This window comes from Plectropomus leopardus, chromosome 8 (genome assembly GCF_008729295.1).
Source record: "Plectropomus leopardus isolate mb chromosome 8, YSFRI_Pleo_2.0, whole genome shotgun sequence".
In the NCBI taxonomy this organism is placed as follows: Eukaryota; Metazoa; Chordata; class Actinopteri; order Perciformes; family Serranidae; genus Plectropomus; species Plectropomus leopardus.
In genome coordinates this window covers 15662734-15681098 of record NC_056470.1, presented here as the reverse complement: position 1 = coordinate 15681098, position 18365 = coordinate 15662734, and the positions used below count along the sequence as shown (strand labels likewise).

At 40.5% G+C, this 18365-nt stretch overlaps 2 protein-coding genes across 3 annotated transcripts in view; both read left to right on the top strand.

Moving 5' to 3' along the window:
- The first annotated feature begins 748 nt into the window (after positions 1–748).
- On the top strand, positions 749–12062 carry eno1a (enolase 1a, (alpha)). Of its 2 annotated transcripts, none has more exons than XM_042491376.1 (12): positions 749–854; positions 3505–3599; positions 5401–5496; positions 6826–6884; positions 7337–7406; positions 7793–7926; positions 8076–8298; positions 8713–8910; positions 9687–9888; positions 9982–10090; positions 10793–10851; positions 11544–12062. In XM_042491376.1, exons 2-12 carry the CDS (start codon positions 3515–3517, stop codon positions 11605–11607), a joined length of 1299 nt encoding a protein of 432 aa, XP_042347310.1. In that variant the 5' UTR covers positions 749–854; positions 3505–3514; the 3' UTR covers positions 11608–12062. The 2 variants fall into 2 exon arrangements, with proteins under 2 accessions (XP_042347310.1, XP_042347311.1); XM_042491377.1 differs by lacking the exon at positions 6826–6884 and adding an exon at positions 6517–6575.
- A 4070-nt stretch (positions 12063–16132) lies between these two features.
- rerea (arginine-glutamic acid dipeptide (RE) repeats a) overlaps positions 16133–18365 on the top strand; it is a 152647-nt gene continuing 150414 nt past the window's right edge. Inside the window, exon 1 of the mRNA XM_042491197.1 lies at positions 16133–16162. The gene's annotated coding sequence lies outside the window, so the exon portion shown is untranslated. The remainder of the gene's footprint in view (positions 16163–18365) is intronic.

Genomic DNA, 18365 nt, shown 5'->3' with positions numbered 1-18365 from the left:
TTATATTTAGATCACCGCGTCTTTAGTTTCCCATTAATCACTTATTTGGTGACTTGCAGGTCAAAAGACGATATTAAAAACGGTAAACCGTTAAAAAAAAAAGTTTTTAAATGTATGCTATATGTAATCATCGTGTTCAATAAGCCTTTTTAGGACGGTATAGGCTATCTTATGTAACAGGTCTTCTATAGAGGCTACGTGTTGATATACAGCTATAAAAAAGTGCTTTTTTTCCCAACCAGTTTTACTCTAAATATGTAGACATTCTGCAAACCATCTCATCATCTATCTTGGTTTTTGATCTTGCAAGGAAAGCACACACCTCTCCATCGTCACATATTTTCTGTCAATATTAGCGATGGGAAAAGAAAAGTCAGTGCCAAAAAACGTGACCACAGGTGACATGTGACCAACAACGAACCACTGCATCGGAGATCTCTGCCTGCCGCTCTGCACGTACTCACAATGCGTCACCTTTCCGCATACTGCCTCTTTTCATCCCCACACGGAAAAATACATTACCCATAATTCACCTCAAACTAAAACATCCTTGTCCTCTACGTGTTTATATGTTCAGTGTCTACTAAAACTGATGCTTTTTCTACGATTTAAAATATCCGCATCCTCCTCATTATGGATGTGAAGTCCGTCTGTCTCCCGATGGTGAACGTGCATCCTTCCTCGCACTCGTCTGCCTCGTGAGTTCGTCCCAGCCAATAGCGTTGCTCCGTCGCGCCTTTACTTCCCGTTTCCATTCACTTATCATCGAGCCCGAAGCCTCACGAGCGCCTTCTCTGCCTGCCTGCACGAGAGAGACACAGCACCGTCCTTGCACACAGTTAGGCCGGAAAAAGGTAACTTTTATATCGCTATTTCTGCTTTTAAATGCGCATTTTGTGTCGAACAACAGCAACGAAGATTTGAAGAGCACATTCAAAGACAGTGTGTGTTAATATAAACAACTTTTCTCCTTTTTTTAAATGTGTACATGGTGTTCCGGTCACATCATAGACTTGTGCTCGTGTCAGCGGATAAATGTTTTATTAGAGTTGATTATAAACGCCAGTTAATTGTCGGTTTTGTGGCTGACGGGATGGAGTAGTTCGTTTGACCACCATCTATTTTTAAACCAGGCCGTCAGCTGGCGAGATGTCACTCCATTTAGAGCTGCAGGGTGTGTGGGAAAAGGGCGTCAAGTTGCAAGTCCAACTTCTGGCAGTCCCCTCCATGTGTTAAAGAACCACTATTAGTGTCTTTTTTTGTCCAAAGCTTTAAAATAAGTGAGGGTATGAGGGACAAGGCTGCACATGCTGGCTCAGGCAGTGAGCTAATGGACCAGTTGCTTGCAGCAGACATGGGGGTGTGTCCACCGACTGTAGGAAAATTACTGTTTGTGAAAGGAAAAAAGGCTTTAGTGTGTCTTTAGGTGTCTCTATGTGATGTAAGCCATTTATCTACTTAGCAGACTCCCAAAAGATACTTTTGAGAAGTCATTCCACTGAAGTCAATAGATTGTTAGTTTATTTATTACTGCAGTTTAAAGTTTTTCTTTTATTATCAATAATTATTATACTGATAATTAACACACACACACACAAGGCTTGCTGGCAGACCCTAATGTTGCCTAATTGAAACTACCATGCTACAAGCATATCCGGTATCAATCCTCAATTATTTATTTATCTGTGGGTGCCATTTTGTGCTCCCAGATTACCTCCCTGCTCTTTGCAATGATCTGGCAGCAAAAAGGAACAGAAATCTACTGCAGTGTGTATGAGAGACATCCATGACCAAAATATAACGTGGGTTCTGTATGTTAGGGCTGCCATTAACAATTATTTTCAGTAATGATGAATTTGTCAATTTCATTTTCCATGAATCAATCAATCACTTGGTGTATACAATGTCAGAAAATAGTGGGAAAACAACATTACATTTTTTTAAAAATAGCTTTCTTTGTAATGTTAAGCAGTCCAAAACTCAAAGATGTTTCATCTTTGATCTTAGTTAAAAAATGGCATGCAGATATGCAATCTCACAATTGCTGGAAGTTGGAGATTTGGGGCATTTTTAATTGAAAAATGATTTAAATGATTAATGGATTATTGCTGTCAGACAGTGTATTAATAGTCTTATTGTTTCATGTCTGCTTTGTTTGTGTTGTTGTTAGTGTTATAAATTCAGTGGAGGTGGGGAAGTTTAATGGGGGTTGGGGGTTATAAGCTGAAATTTCTCTGTCATAGGTATACGTGGTATACGCATCTCTTTGTCTCAATAGAAAACAACCTTACGAGGACACTGACTCGATAAAATACCCTAAACTTTGTTAAACTTTTAATTAAATCACTGACTATCTGATCAGAGAATAGCTAAACAAGATTACAAATCTGACCAGACATGAAATGCAAACTTGACAGTTTCCAATACTCTGCACCAGGGCCACATTTCCATCTGTATCAAAAATGTATTGAAGTTCAATACCTTGCTCCAGTAAACTGTAAAGTTTTTCCATTTAGAGGACTTTTAATTGATTCTGCTGTAGCTGCCCTCTAGTTAAACTTGTTTCCATTCATTCCTCTGTAGCAGCTAGTTCAATGAGTTTCACTAAAGTAGATGCTTTCTGTTAAAACAAGTTAAACTAGGATAGTAATGTAAATTAAACTATGGTAGCTTAGCAAGAAAAACTAGAGTGCAGCTATAGAAGAAATTATGGAAAGTCCATTAAATGGAAATACTTAACTGGGGCTTTAGTTTGATTTATTTAACTAGTTAAACTGTACTCGGAGTTCACTCGTGTATTCAGAGTGTGTAGATGAGAAAGTTGCGTGGATACAGGGCAAGTTAGATAAAATAAGTAAAAATCAATAGTACAGGCCAGACTGTCTGGCTTAAAACTCTCTCTGACCTCCACTACTGGAATTTGGAAAGATAACGAAGGCTCTGTGAGATTACACCACTAGTCAGGTTTTTAACCCATATCAGTGCTGTGCAACTCGGACAAAAATGGAGCCATATGTGAAATTTGCAAAGTCATTCACCTATTGTTACTCTGAGTGGCTTTTCACTACTGCTATCAGGACTTCCCTGTTTGACAGCAGTGCTCTCAGCTCAGTTTTGCAAGCGTTTTGCAATGTCGTTTTATAATCTGATATATTAAGTAAACTCAGAGGAATTGCAGAGATTTTTTTCTTGCTGCATAAGCCACACCTCTCTCTGAGTCATATATCTGCCATGCTGGCCTGCCTGCATCAGTTGGTGCAGGTGGTGCTCATGGCTGCTCGTATATATGTTTAACTAGAGAATCCCTTAGATGGTGTACTGCTCCAAACTCAAGCTATAAATTAGATTACATTTGGTCTCGCCTGCGATATTGAGCACTGAAATTATCGCCAACTCACTCTTTTAACTTGAAGCTTTAATTCAGTAAGTAACAGTGCTGTCGTCTGCGTGCGTGACCTGTGGAACGGCAACATACTGATGTCTCTTCTGTCATTTCATCTGCAGATCCAGAATCATGTCCATCCTGAAGATTCACGCTCGTGAGATTTTCGACTCCCGTGGAAACCCCACTGTGGAGGTTGATCTGTACACCAAGAAAGGTATCGTATGGCTAATGTATTTCATGTACTGTATATGTTCACAAATTGTGGTCAAGGGTGGCACAACTAGCTTCAAACTTTTCAACTGCTACACATTGTTTAACAGGTTATTCAAACTCATCCACATGTCTTTATTTCTCAGTATGTGCGATGCTGCAGTGAGATTATCACATTATGCGTCTTGCCCAATTATGTAGCTACTGGAAACTGGATTTGGATGGTCAAGCCAGCGTCTTACCCTACGCTGTTGCCCCTTGCTGTTGCCAGACTCAGGCCCAGAGTGGATCAGATCAGATGGTGGAAGTGTGAAAATAGCTCCTGTAATATCACACTGCCTCTACAGCACTCTGTTACTGTAATGGTTCCTTTTGAGAGCTCTTACAGTATGTACCTCTTGCAAAAACATATAAGTTAAGTTCAATCCTTGCAAGGTGGAGATGTCGAGTAAATTCAATCTTCAGTATGCTTCCCTCACCTAATTGTATGCTAGATTACACAATAAAGCTGTAGAGCATAAAGCATCGAAACCCTGCAATGTCTGACATGTCTGCCTACAGTTGAGATCAATTAACTAATGGCTTGACTGTAATTGAAGTTTTTTGGCGAGGCGCTCTGCTCTGAGAGCTAAAACAAAGGAACAGCTCAACCCAATGAAATGTCCTGAGAATGTTAATGAAGCAACCTGAATGAGCACTGACATGGAAGTGAGTGGCTGCACTGCCCTGAATACAGTGGCTTTAAATCAGCTGTTCTCCTCTGCAGCCCTGTCGTCTTTTCACGAGTGTGGGATGTTTGCTAAGGGCTCCAGTTTACTGTAAATAGCACCCTCATTCTTTTTTTTTCAAGATTCCCTTTCAAGTCTGCCAGTCAGGCCTATTATGGCATCATTAACAGCACACACCAAAAAAGAGTACGCTGCTCCCAGAGCATGTCTGTCATAGTTACTGTAATGTGTTTTGCTGTGTTATGTAACCAGGTTGTCTCGCGGTCACAGTCATACTAGAAAACCTCCTGTTCTTGTTACAGTATCCCTAGTGATCTAGAGATACATTTACATCACTGCTACTGTTATGTGCTTTATTTTTTATTGCATTTGGGCCATGGATTTTATCCAGATAAAATGTTAATATGATGTGATAGCCTGATGGACTGTTGCCAGCATCCCCCAGCTGCAGCCAGGTGATGTCTTGATGCAGATGATTTGCTAAGCTCCTGTCCTAAGCCGTAAATCCCCTCAGACTCGCACCATCTCTGCCGGTTCACTGAGCAAACTGAATAGTTTCCTGCTCATCCCCAGTTCTTCCTCACTAGGTTGAATCCAAAATGGCCATCCTCTTCTGTACGGGGCGTGGCTTGGCATCCTTCCACAGATGCTTTGCACATGCTCGGTTGGCAGCCTGTCGTCCTCTGTTACATCACAGCCCTCTGCCGCACACCCAGGACAACTTCCTCCACACATGCTTTATTTCTCTCTGTGGTCAGGAAGAAAAAAAAGATGGACACTGGGACGGCCTTTAGCTGATTAGATGGCGATGGCGTCCCCTAGTGCTTTGTAGTTGCTGCTGCTTATTGAATATCAAGGAGCCCCTCCTGCACTTAATGCTCTATCAGACATGTTTATGTTTGCGGAGTCTGTGCTGTGTAAATATCACATAGCAATCACAAAGTTTACACAGTTAATGGCTAATAGGGAAAATTACATTTCGACATTAATCAAACTGCAGTCAGTCCTTTGCGTCTTGTCGGGCATGACACAGCACTTTAGGAAATGACTTTTACAAAATGTCCTCTGTGTCTCAAGGTCTTTTCAGAGCTGCAGTGCCCAGCGGAGCCTCCACAGGCGTCTACGAGGCTCTGGAGCTCCGTGACAAGGACCCAACACGTTACATGGGCAAAGGTGAGCCGTCTGTACTGATTCACTCTTAAATGTTTCTGTTTTCCTCATAGACTGTATATAAAGATGGACGATATGTCAGCTCCCCAAAAGTGAAGCCAAAACATCCAGGCCCTGTGGACTCTGAAGCCAATTTTCGTAGTGGCCGAACAGTGTAATTACACTGTCCCATGATGCCGTGTGGCCGAAACAAGAAATTAGTGGGTACATTTTTGTGAGTGTGATAACCCCTGTGAAATTACTCGTTTCATTTCCAAGATTTGATCCATTCGGTCCGATAACATTTGGAAAGTCTCGGAGAGCTGTAAATGCTTTATTCCCGTTCCAGTTAGTGGAGTGCCAAACCAGAAGTCAGCGGCTCAGCTGCTGTAAGTCTGTAGTACACATACTCTGTGGGCCGCACAGTATAGAAAGTAGTGCCGATAATCCCCGGATCATCTGGATAATTTCACATTCAGCAGTTGAACCATTTTGGCTTAATGCTCCACTGAGCACCCCCCGTAGGAATGAATGGGGCCTGGGGGCCTCATTTTAATAGATACAATATGAGACAAACTAAAAATTCAAAGTGCCTGGCAAATTAATTTATCCTAAAGATGGTTTCTGTCATTTTAGATAGTGTTTGTTTTTGGCTGGAATTAGTATTTGGTGCTATTAAAAGCAGGGTTGACGTCCTGATTGACAGTTATGTGTGCCAATTGGTGCACTCGTGACTAGTGGTGCTGCTCATAATTAGTTGGATTGGTAAATGGGCGGGACCTTGATACTGCTGAGATCAATACTGCGCAGACTCTGGATCCAAATGATGGCTCCAGAGCAAGATGACGACGGTCGTATCTAGGGTATTTTGGCTTCATTTTTGTACAGTGGGAGGAAGTGGAGATGCTTCATCCATCTTGATACACAGTGCACAGTTTTTCCTCTATTCTGCTGCTATTTTTCACGTCATTTCAACATGACTATATGTTCTGTTGTCTGTCCTCATCTCCTCCTACCTTCATTTCCGTTTCTTCCTCCTGTTAGGCGTCAAAAGAGCAGTTAAATATGTAAATGAATTCTTGGCCCCTGCATTGTGTAACCAGGTAAATATAGTGTGGCATAACAGGATGATTCTCTTACATATCCGTGTGCACAGCAGCATGAAGAATGGCTTTGCCGTTGAAAACTAACCTTGACGGGCACCAGCAGAAGTTCACAGACCTAAAAAGAAAATTCCTCAGAATTACTTACGCACCCACGTGAGATTGGACGAGGTGCTCTGTGGACATCTGCCTCGCCTGCTCTGCATGGTCTTCTGTCTGAATCAGTCATGGTCTGCTTGTTCCTTTGCAGGTGTCAAAAAAGCTGTTGAGAATATCAATACAGTAATTGCACCTGCACTGGTTTCCAAGGTAGGACCATTTATTGTTTGACTAATTTTACTGTGTACTAGTTTCAAGAGACTCATATCGATGGATCAGTCTCTTAAATTAGTTTTTGTTTATCTTAAAAATTCAGTTGAAAATGTTTACACAAAAATATTAATAACTTGGCAGCAGCACTGACAGTCTTATTATTAAACAAGTGGTAAGATATTGCATCAAACTGACACATTAATCTGTTGGTTGTTCTTCCCTGTTTTATTGAACTCATTGTTTTTTACCTTTGCATCTATGAAAATAATACATCTAAAGTATCTATAACCACTTTATTAGCAGAGCTCCAGTGATATAACTTTTGGATGCTGTGATTTTTTCTAACACGATTTCAGTGTGTTCTTCTGAACTAATGAGTCAGAATTAAACATATTTAATCTTTTATTTCTAAATGTACATTATAACTTGTCATGTCATGTCTTCTACAGAATGTGAGCGTACTGGAGCAGACCAAGATCGACCAGCTGATGCTTGACATGGATGGCACAGAAAACAAGTGTAAGATGCTACTTCACGTACTACAACTGAGTTTCATAACATAGTTGTTAACCAGCATTTGGTCACAACTTTCAATGATTGGTTAAAAAAAAAAAATTAAAAAGTAATGCCATGATTTACCACTTCACAAGAATTTACAAAAACATTTTTTTAAGGAAAATATTAAACAGCCCAAAAACAATAGGGTTTCAGCTCCTCGAAAAAGCATATGTTGTATTTATGCAACAGAAAAGTCAAATCAACTTCAGGATCATGCATTATTGATTTTTGACCAATTAGCCCAGAAAATGAAGAATATCGATATCAGAAGACAGTAATGTTTCATAAATGCAGTCTACACACAGTATACACAATATATTGAAATATCGTTGTCTACTCTCCCTCAGCTAAGTTTGGTGCTAATGCCATCCTGGGCGTCTCCCTGGCTGTGTGCAAGGCTGGTGCAGCAGAGAAGGGCGTTCCCCTCTACCGCCACATCGCTGACCTGGCTGGCAACCCTGAAGTCATCCTCCCTGTCCCTGTGAGCACAACACCGCAGTCACCTAATTAAGAGCTTATTGCTAATAGTCCTCCTGACAAACGTGTGCCTTTTAATGTTTGATCCAAAGAGTCGTAAATTCAGTCGAGATTCCATTAGGCTGAAAGCCGATCCTCTCTGCTTCCTCTCAGGCTTTCAATGTCATCAACGGCGGCTCCCATGCAGGCAACAAGCTGGCCATGCAGGAGTTCATGATCCTGCCTGTGGGAGCCAGCAACTTCAAGGAGGCCATGCGTATCGGTGCTGAAGTCTACCATAACCTAAAGAATGTCATCAAAGAGAAATACGGCAAGGATGCCACTAATGTAGGAGACGAGGGAGGCTTTGCCCCCAACATCCTGGAGAACAAGGAAGGTGAGAGGAAACATTAAACATTGGCTATGTAAATAGTTATTTTAGGACACTGCTGGGGGATTGTTTTTTTTTTTTTGAGGAAGAAGCTGATCATAGAAGCTGTTACTGTGTGCCTTGACTTGACCGATAGGAGTGTCTTGAAAGCATAACATTCTTAGACCTCTCAGGGAAGCACTTCACTTATCATGTCACTCCTAGGCTGACATATGGTTTCTAAATTAAGGCCGCAGCACTGCACCGTGCACACTGACTGCCAGCCTGTGACTCCAGTGTCAGGTCGAGGTGCTGATATGGCAAATGCCCCCACTGGAGCAGAGTCCTCAGTGGTGACTCATTTGTGAAAAGTGAATGTTTTGATTTTATTAGCAACATCTCTAGTCATGTTTTTAACGTAGCATGTTGTTTTTGTCTCAGCTCTGGAGCTGCTGAAGAATGCCATCGCCAAGGCCGGCTACACTGATAAGATTGTCATTGGCATGGATGTGGCTGCCTCCGAGTTCTACAAGGCTGGCAAGTACGACCTGGACTTCAAGTCTCCTGACGACCCCAGCCGCTACATCACCCCTGATCAGCTGGCTGACCTCTACAGGGGCTTTGTCAAAGATTACCCTGGTGGGTTTTTAACACAGAGCCTGAAAACTCATACTCCTTACTGCTCCCAATTATGCAGCATAGCAAAGATATTATTGAGATCCATTTAATATAACAAGAAAAGGCCACAGCTTGGAATTTACAGTTACTTGAAATATATTAATGTAATTGCAATACAGCCAGGTGTTTTTAAGTGGAAATTTGTCTCAACATACTTCTTAAAACAAACCATTGTGGTGCTATTAGGATGCCCAAGCCTCCAAATCATATTCCAGACATAAATGAACATGCTAGTTTGGTACAAACCTGACAAAAATCACATCATAATTTTTATTTATTTATTTATTTATTTTTTGAGAAAATGCAGTGAAAAATAATCATGATATGATATTTTTTAGCATGTCTTGCAGCCGCAACAAAGCATGGATGACAGACTCAAACACTGCATGCAAGGACATGTACAAAAATGTGGACCTGTACAGACATGAAGTATAGTATGTGTAGAAGCTTATGTGCACATGCCGCCTCTGTCTGCAAATGCAGTCTTTTGGTTCACCTTCACTAGTCTCATAAGCATTGTTTTCAGCAACACCCTGAAGAAAACCACTGTACATTAGTGTCAAAGTTAGCAGAGAGCCTGTGAACATAGTGGAGCATTTAGCAGCTTGTGTCTGCTGCCACCATGTGGTCAAAAACATTAGTTTTGGCATATTTCTGTAGATAGTGACTGTTCAGCAACGCTTTCATGTTGGACTTAAAATTGACTGTAATGTTATTATCACCTGCTTATCTTACAGTGGTGTCCATTGAGGACCCCTTTGACCAGGATGACTGGGAGGCGTGGTCCAAATTCACGGCCAGCACCAGCATCCAGGTGGTGGGTGATGACCTCACAGTCACCAACCCCAAACGCATCCAGAAGGGTGTGACTGACAAGGCCTGCAACTGCCTGCTGCTTAAAGTTAACCAGATTGGCTCCGTCACAGAGTCCCTGCAGGCGTAAGTGTCGACAACAGAGCAGTTGTGATCACACTTAAAATCCAAGAAAGTAAACAAGCTGGCTCATAGGGCTGAAATGTGTCTTGCTTTTAGCTGCCAGTTGGCCCAGAAGAACGGCTGGGGTGTGATGGTCAGCCATCGCTCTGGAGAGACAGAGGACACCTTCATCGCTGACTTGGTGGTCGGACTCTGCACTGGACAGGTGATACTTTCACATACCAGTCATTTTTTCATTCTTATTCTGGCAATTATCTGCTCTGTGTCACTAAAGGTGAGATTTTTAAAGGTCCCATATTGTAAAAAGTCAGATTTCCACAACATTTTTTAATATAAAGCATCTTAAGGGACTATACAAATACTGCAAAACTTTAAAACGTTCAATGCAAAGAGACATGCGCACTAAGTGAATTCAGAAATTGTGCTTTTAAAACAAGCCGTTGTAGCTAATGTGAATTTGTGATGTCACAAACACAATATAGACTGTTTAAGACTTGAAACATAAAATTTTAAATAGGTCCCTCTGTATTTCCTTTTGAAATACTTTGCAGTGTATGTGTATGACATCAGCTGGCAGGAATGGTGCAATAACGGTGCAGAGACGCAGAGAACATAGATGTGGCAGACTCAGAGCTGGTTAACAACCAGAGCAGAGTGGGCTTTTTTCAGGAGGGGGGCTTAAAGAAGCAGGCACTAAAATGAGCGTTTCAGACAGAGGGTGAACACAGGCACATTCAGGCAGAAATTGCGAGATGTAGAAACGCTCTAGTAGAAACCTGAAAATACAAGCATGGACCTCAAAATTAGCATAATATGGGGCCTTTAAAGCTGACTATTCAAACCGTACCACAGATGTAGCTTTAATATCAAAGATTGAGTCTTATATGTTGTTTAATTCCTCTCCCAGATCAAGACAGGTGCACCTTGCCGTTCTGAGCGCTTGGCCAAGTACAATCAGCTGCTCAGGTGAGTCCAGTCCAAAAATATATGCTTACTTCTTACGTCACATCTTTACAGTGACACTGACCTTTATCAACGGTATACGGAGCTCTCTCGGATCCTTAAAAAGTCTTGAAAGGCACTGAATTCATTGATTTTTTTTAAAAAAAGGCCTTAATTCGCATTAAAAATAGCTTTAATCTCTCTGTGAGAAGTCTAAATGCTAAGACATGGGGTGTAGGATATAATGAGTCCTTTTTCTGACATTGCATTGTAAAAATATAAAAAATAATTGGTAATGTCAATTTTTTAAAAATAATTTACCACATGCCAACTACATTAATGTCACACAGATCAGGATAGAGGAGCCAACTACACTCATATACATTTACCACATCAATCAGAACGAACAAGCTTTTTTCAAGGCAAACCAAGAAGATTTTCATTGTTTTCCATGTGAGCTCCAGAAAGATTTATTCATTTATTTTGGAAAATTTGAAGTAGATCATATTTTTAACATTAAAACTTGACAAAACCCTAAGAAAATGATGTTGGTTGATTTTTTTTTTCTTCTTCAGTCTTGGCAAAATTGGTCTCAAATTTAATTCCCAGTGAAATTTTGAAAAAATGTCATCTGTAGGAACTTTGAATGTAAGCTGTGTGTTCTTGCTGATTTTCTAAGGCTATCGATTGATAACAAACTGTCATCACTTTCTCAGGATCGAAGAGGAGCTCGGCGACAAAGCCCGTTTTGCCGGCCAGAATTTCAGGCACCCCATCTGAGCTGGTCTGCCTCCTCAGGGCTCCGTGTGTTCACTGCTCATAAATAATCCCCACACACATATACGCCACGCTAGGTTGCCTGCCTTGTCTGGAGAGAAGGTGGAAAGATAACTGCTGAAATCCAAGGTCCAAGTCTGTGGTCTGTGGCGTGGAGAAGCTACAGTACGTCCTAGTGCGACCACAGCTCAGCTCATCCTCAAACTATGCTTACGCTCCTGAATAGTGTTGGTCCCTATGTTTGTGTCCGTGTAAATGTGTGAGAGATTTTTGTTAAGCTTCTCGTGAGTTGTAGTGATTTTTTGGTCCTCTACAGAGTATTCGAGCTACTGTAAGTGTAGTCCGGCTCTGCCTCGAGCAGTGGTAACAGTACTGTATGTGCAATGTGTCCCATCTGACACGGTCTTGTGTTGCTGTAAGCGTTGGCAGGAAAATGTAATAAACAACATAGTTTGAAACGTTTTCGTAATTTCTTTTAATCTACTGTATTGTGCAAAAGACAGAGGCCACCTTAAACTTTGTTATCTTAGCAAGGTTATAATGATCATACATATTTATTTCTCAGTAGTCTCTTTACTAAAATACAACCAGAACATACAGGAAGTATGTATAAAACACAAATATTTCAGAATAAAACAACTTCAAGAGGCCAAACCTTTTAGTGTGACCTTCATTTTCACTTTTCTTGAACTCTCTTGGGCAGACAATATGAGATTTACAATACTAATCTGGTGTATTTACAACCGGGTTGCATTCAAGAGACGTCCAAAGCTCAGTGTGTATTGTTTGAGCTACCTTTTTGTTGTTACAATTCCACGTTTCACACTAAGAATTGACTTTAGTCTACAGAAGCCATTTTCTTCTGACTTTTCTGGTGTCTTAATGTCCTTAATCTTAATTTTCTTTGTATCTCAATAAAGACTGAGGAAAAAAATATATTTATACAGTATAGCCTCATTACAACTTTACTAATACAACAACTCTATGGTGGCCTAAGACTTTTGCACAGTACTGTACACTCTCAGGAGTGTACTGTGGGATAGAGCTTCAATTATACGTTTTACTTAAAATTCCCATATCAGTTCAAAGATACTGAAGTTAAACACATTTCTAATCACAAACCATAGCTGTCTTGCAGAGAAAATGAGAGTATCTTCAGGTCTGTTTGAGGCCTGTGATGTAATCTGAGTGCCACTGAGAGGCAGAAACATGAGCTCAGGGCTTGGGGGACGCCATTTCTGTCCCCCTGGGTAAAAGAATCCCGAAGCTCTCTGCAGGCTCTTTTTGTACTGAGCCTTGCCAAGATAAATGAGGGTCTATTCACCAGTGGTATGGTACCAGGGGGGATTGCCAGCTGGGCCTGTGCCACACCAATTCACTTTGTGTGAGCCCTGTCTGAACCTGCCTCCATTGTTTAGCCGTCACCAAGGAGATGTATTACAAATCACCGGTACAAAGAAACTACCTAGCGTATATAAGAGAGGCTATAAACATCCTGCAGCTATCATCTGCTGCAGATTTCCTTTAGCATCTTCACTCTTCAATAATGTTTGCACAGGAGGTTCAAAGAGTTAAGAGGGTAAATCTGGGTGACTAGTAAATTGATATCACAGCCTGGATTGCAGCCTATAGGCAGGGTTTCATTTCTTTTCCTTGAGACCTGTGCCATCTAGTGGCCACATCTATACACTACATTGACATGTTCCTTGTTGAAAAATAAAAGCCACCAAAATGCCATTAAAAGGTCCAGTGTGTGGGATTTAGGAAGAGATATTGGCTGACATGAAATATAATAAATATGCAATCTTTAGTGAAAAATCACCTGGAAAAAAAGAATCCTTGTGTTTTCGTTACCTTAGAATGACCCTCATATCTACATATGGAGCGACCCTTTTTTTTAAGAGATCACAATCATGTTACTACAGTAGCCCAGAATGGACAAACCAAAGACTAGCTCTAGATCTGGCCATTTGCATTTTCATGTCCGCCGCTGTAGTTAGATTTTTAACGTGAAACTGCTTTATTCAGTGTTTATACCAGTTTAAATCACTAGGGCAGATTATTTTAAAGAGGAATACATCTCTGCGGATAATTTGGCTCCAGGTGAAAACCTCCTGAATGTCTGGATATTAGGTTATCAGAGAAAAAAGATGAGCACACAAAAGCATGTGGTGGTAAGCAGCCTGTCTCACAGTTAAACAGTGTCAGAGAAATACTGACTTGTAAGATGAGACTTCTTTATTCAGTGTTTATACCTTTTTAAATCATAGGTCCATCAGTTTCAGAAAGCAGTAAACCTCTGTGGGTAACTCAGCTCCTGGTAAAAATCTACAGAACATCTGGATCAGAGGAAAGCTGAGTTCAGTTTAGCATTTTGTGTTGCAAGCTGCCTGTCTCCAGATTGCCAAGCAGCATCGAAGACACACTGATTTTTTAACGTGAAACTGCTTTAGTCTGTGTTTTTGTCATTTTAAATCATGTGGTCCGCTTGTTTTGGAGTAGAGGAGACTTCTGCGGATAATTCAGCTTCAGCCAAAAACCTCCAGAACAATGAACACTGAGGGAATTCTAACCGGGAGAAGTTTCAGCTGTTTACAATCTGCAATCCTCCGTGCTAGATGCTACTAAATACTAATAATAATCCTACACGTTGAATTTTTAAAGTTTATTTTATTGAGCTTCATAAAAAATACAGGTTCCTGTGATTAAACAATAGAAACGTAAAGCCCAAACTGATACTGATTTGGACTAGAGACAGTTACTGGTGCTGAAATGAGGCAGAAACGTGCCAAAGGAACAAGAGGTTGTAAACAAACCCATTTAAATGTAGTTAAACCATACACTCTGTCTTTACCTCCAACACAAACACTGACTAAATAAAATAATTCTGCAGCATTTATTATAATTTCTAATCCATGGGTAGATTATGAGACAATGGGCCCCTGGGCACAGATGTGGAAAGGGCCCCACCATCTCTCCTACACAGAAACAAGACACAGAGTATTTGTTGGTTTTACGTCTCTCTGTAGTTGTTATGCATCTTTTTGTAGGTTTGTGTCTCTTGGTGGTCATTTTGAGTCTTTTCCTTCTGAATATGTGTTAATTTCACATTTTGACATTTGACAGGTGAAGGCCAGGGGGCCCCCTGAGACTCTGGGCACCCAGACCTGTGCTCAGTAGGCCTTCATGATCCAATCACTATCTGCCTGTCAGTTGCTACATGATTATTTTATACAGGCTTAAACAGGGTTACTGCACTGGTCATGACGAATTCTATACTAATTATTTAAACGTGAACAGTTTTACATCAACAAACAGTTTAAAATAGAAAACAGCACCAAAATGCCAGTGAAGAGGATGACTGTTTCTGCTTTTATGAAACATGTGTTTGGATGATCAGTCATTGAATGAGGTTGCTGCTGCCTTTTCAGTTTTTTTTCAAATTCAAATTGTTTTATTGGCATGTTTGAACAATATTGCCACAGCATCAGGTATAATACAAGATGGATATATAAATACATAGGAATAAGAAATTGTCACTCACACACACTAAACACATGTGTTTTGTGTGTGTGTGTGACACACACACACACAAAAACACTTTTCATAAATCTTTTCATAAATCTTCAACTATTTTATTCTATTCTGTGTCGGCCCCATACATAAAACATAGGATATACGGTGTTTATCTTTAATAAAATGTATATTCAATGCTGTAATTAAAAAGCCAGATAGACAGATAGACAGATAGATAGATAGATAGACCACCTACTCTTCTATTCTAGTTTATTGTATTCCTCATTAAGGATTTCTACATTCTAAATATTGATTTGTTGGTTTGTTCTGTGATTTGTTTCCTTTATGCCCTATAATGTACCACATCTGTTCTATTGACATCATGTTAAATTCTGCAGCGCGCTCAAATCTCCTGAAAGAGATTCTATTCTATTGTGTTCTATTCTGCTGGCCTCAGTGACAGTCCAAATATAGTCTGGCAGTATCACAGGTTTATAAGGATGAAGATAGACCAAGTGTTGCTACAGAATAGACACCCCGAGGTCTCCCACACCTCCTCTCTCACTATTTTTCTCTCGCTCTGTATGTGTGTGTGTGTGTGTGTGTGTGTGTGTGTGTGTGTGTGTGTGTGTGTGTGTGTGTGTGGATGTTCCCAGTTTTGGCCAGTGGGTGACGATATTTTACCGGTTGAACTTTGAGAACCCCCCAACTGTTCTCACCCCAAGATGAAGAAGGATGCTGTCATGCTGAGTGCCCCTCACACACACTAGTCTGAGCATTCCGGCAACGATTACTCCCTCTTTATTCTCAAGTCCATCATTTATGACAGCATTATATCCACCGTGGTCCGCTCCGTTATAGCTACATAAGAGAAGATATACAGGTGGCACTGCAGCTGCCGTGCTACTCTGTGTAGTGGCGACACTTGGCTAACTAACGTTGGCTAATTGCCCCTGCTGCTGCTGCTGCTGCTGCTGCTATTGTTTGTTGTTGCAGTCTCTCATCAAACAAATCACAGATGTTGTAGATCAAGCTCTTTAAGGTAAGTGCTGTGAGCTTCAACCAGCCTTCTTCTTTGCTTTTGACTTTTATCAGCAAGCGAGCAAGAAATGACAAATATAAAGGAGCAGTTTGGGAACGTTGGGCTGTTAACGTACACCCTTGCTTGCTAGCTATTTGGCTAATTTGCCTATTAGCATCAGCTAGCTAGTTAGCTGATAGACTTGTTTGCCCCTTACTGTTGATGGTTACCATGGACTAACGTTAGCGGCTAGCGCCAGTGACTAGCACTGATTGGGAATGCCAGCTGGGAGCAGTGTAATGTCTGGTTACAAATAGCTCGTTGACACCGGTTAGCGCAGAGCACTTGCAACATCCACAACATGACTTCGTTTTATCAAACGTTTTGTGGTTTTAACGTGCACGTAACCTTGCAATACCTCACAACAAGCGTTTTCCCATTTTAAATCACCCAGTGTAGTAGCTCTGTTCCAGGGAGTAGCCTGAGCCCATTCAGCTATTGTCATTAGCTCAAGGTTAGCTGGCGAAGCTAACTTGCTGTCTTTGTGTGCTTGACTTGTGGTCAATTATTGTTACATAGCTTACAGTTTGTGATTATTTACGAGCCTGGTCATGGCTGGTTTTAAGCGAAGCTAACGCTGGATAAGGGCTCACTCGTGTTGGCTTTTGGAAACAAAGATGCAAGGCTTGTTAAAATCTTCATGGGAGACATTTGTCAACAAATAGAATCAGCAGAATTGGCATGAACACTTTTCACCTCTGGCAGGCTGGGTAATTCAAAACATTTGTAGTAGTGACTACACAAGGCACATGGATAGCGATATTTGCTGGGTTTATGCTGTTATCAGAGAGATGGATTTTTATGCACGAGTTTATGATGAATTGTAAGTTTGAAAATAGTAAACAAAAGACACTCTTTGGCTGCAGACATCCTGCATAATCAGTTCTTTAAATGAGATTCCAAAGGGTTTTTTTCGTCTTAATTTCTGTAATTTAAAAAGGCACAGCTAGTGATTTATATTTATTAAGTGCTTATGACTCACTCCTGACTAATTCTCAGCCTTACAGGCTACATAGCCCTTCACAATAGTGGTCTTCACCATAACTAATAAATATACACTGTGCACAATGATCAAAGACGCAGGAAACATTTGATTTGCTCCATAAATGCCAAGCTATTTTAAGTCCACTGAAAGAATGTAATTTAATGTTAACAACAAAGCCTGCATTTCTATACTTGTCAAAGTGCCACAACATTAAGCTGGGTGTGAGGAAATGTTTAATATATTATCTGATATCCTGACAGCATTGTGTTGTAAAGCATAGACATCCACACATTATTTTGGTTGACTGTAAGCAACCTCTCTCTACAGGGCTCCCACTGTCATGGAAAACCTGGAAAAGTCATGGAATTTTGTGTTATAAAATAAATTATAACGCAAAGTCACACGTAGTCACAATAATCAAGCAGGGATAACCACATAACATAATGGCAATTTTATTCTATATAAAGTAGTCGACATAATGTAGCTCTAATATGCATGCGACTCAGGGCTGCATGGTATATAGTTTCAGCATTGAAGCAGGTGTGATGTCAAGTTAGACAAATTGACTCAAATTATTTGCTGCTTGATACAAATGAAAAACTCACAGTACCAGCCAAGCCTTCATTTTTAAGACATGTTACTTGCATATGTGTCATAGTGTGGCAGCATTTGTTATGGAAATCAAGACTCTCCTGCGTGTGTGAGTGCAGAAAACCACTATAGCATGCTTTTCCAAATTTGAAATTTTATTATGGGTCCTTGAAAAGTCATGGAAAAGTCTTGAAATTGTGTCCATAAAATGCACGGGAACCCTGTCTCTATTCAGCTGACACTTGTTCAGGCCTCCTGGTAATGACATGACAGTGTAGAGAGAGGTCACTGAACTGGAAAACCTTCATACACATATTTACGTCTGTAGTGAGTGTTACACACTATAGTTGAGCAATAGAGGGTTACATAAGAAAACACACTTACACATGCATGCGCCCATACAGTTTTGAGAAGAATACTGCAGCAATGTTTTTACACAGTGAGTTAAAAATTAAAATTAAAAGGTTAACAGGTAATATTCATGTGTTGCTTTGAAAAAATACACCTGTTAAACCAAAACATATTCAGTATGCTTTAGATTTAACTATATCAAGTCATTGCAGATGTGACTTAAGCTGCACTGTCATA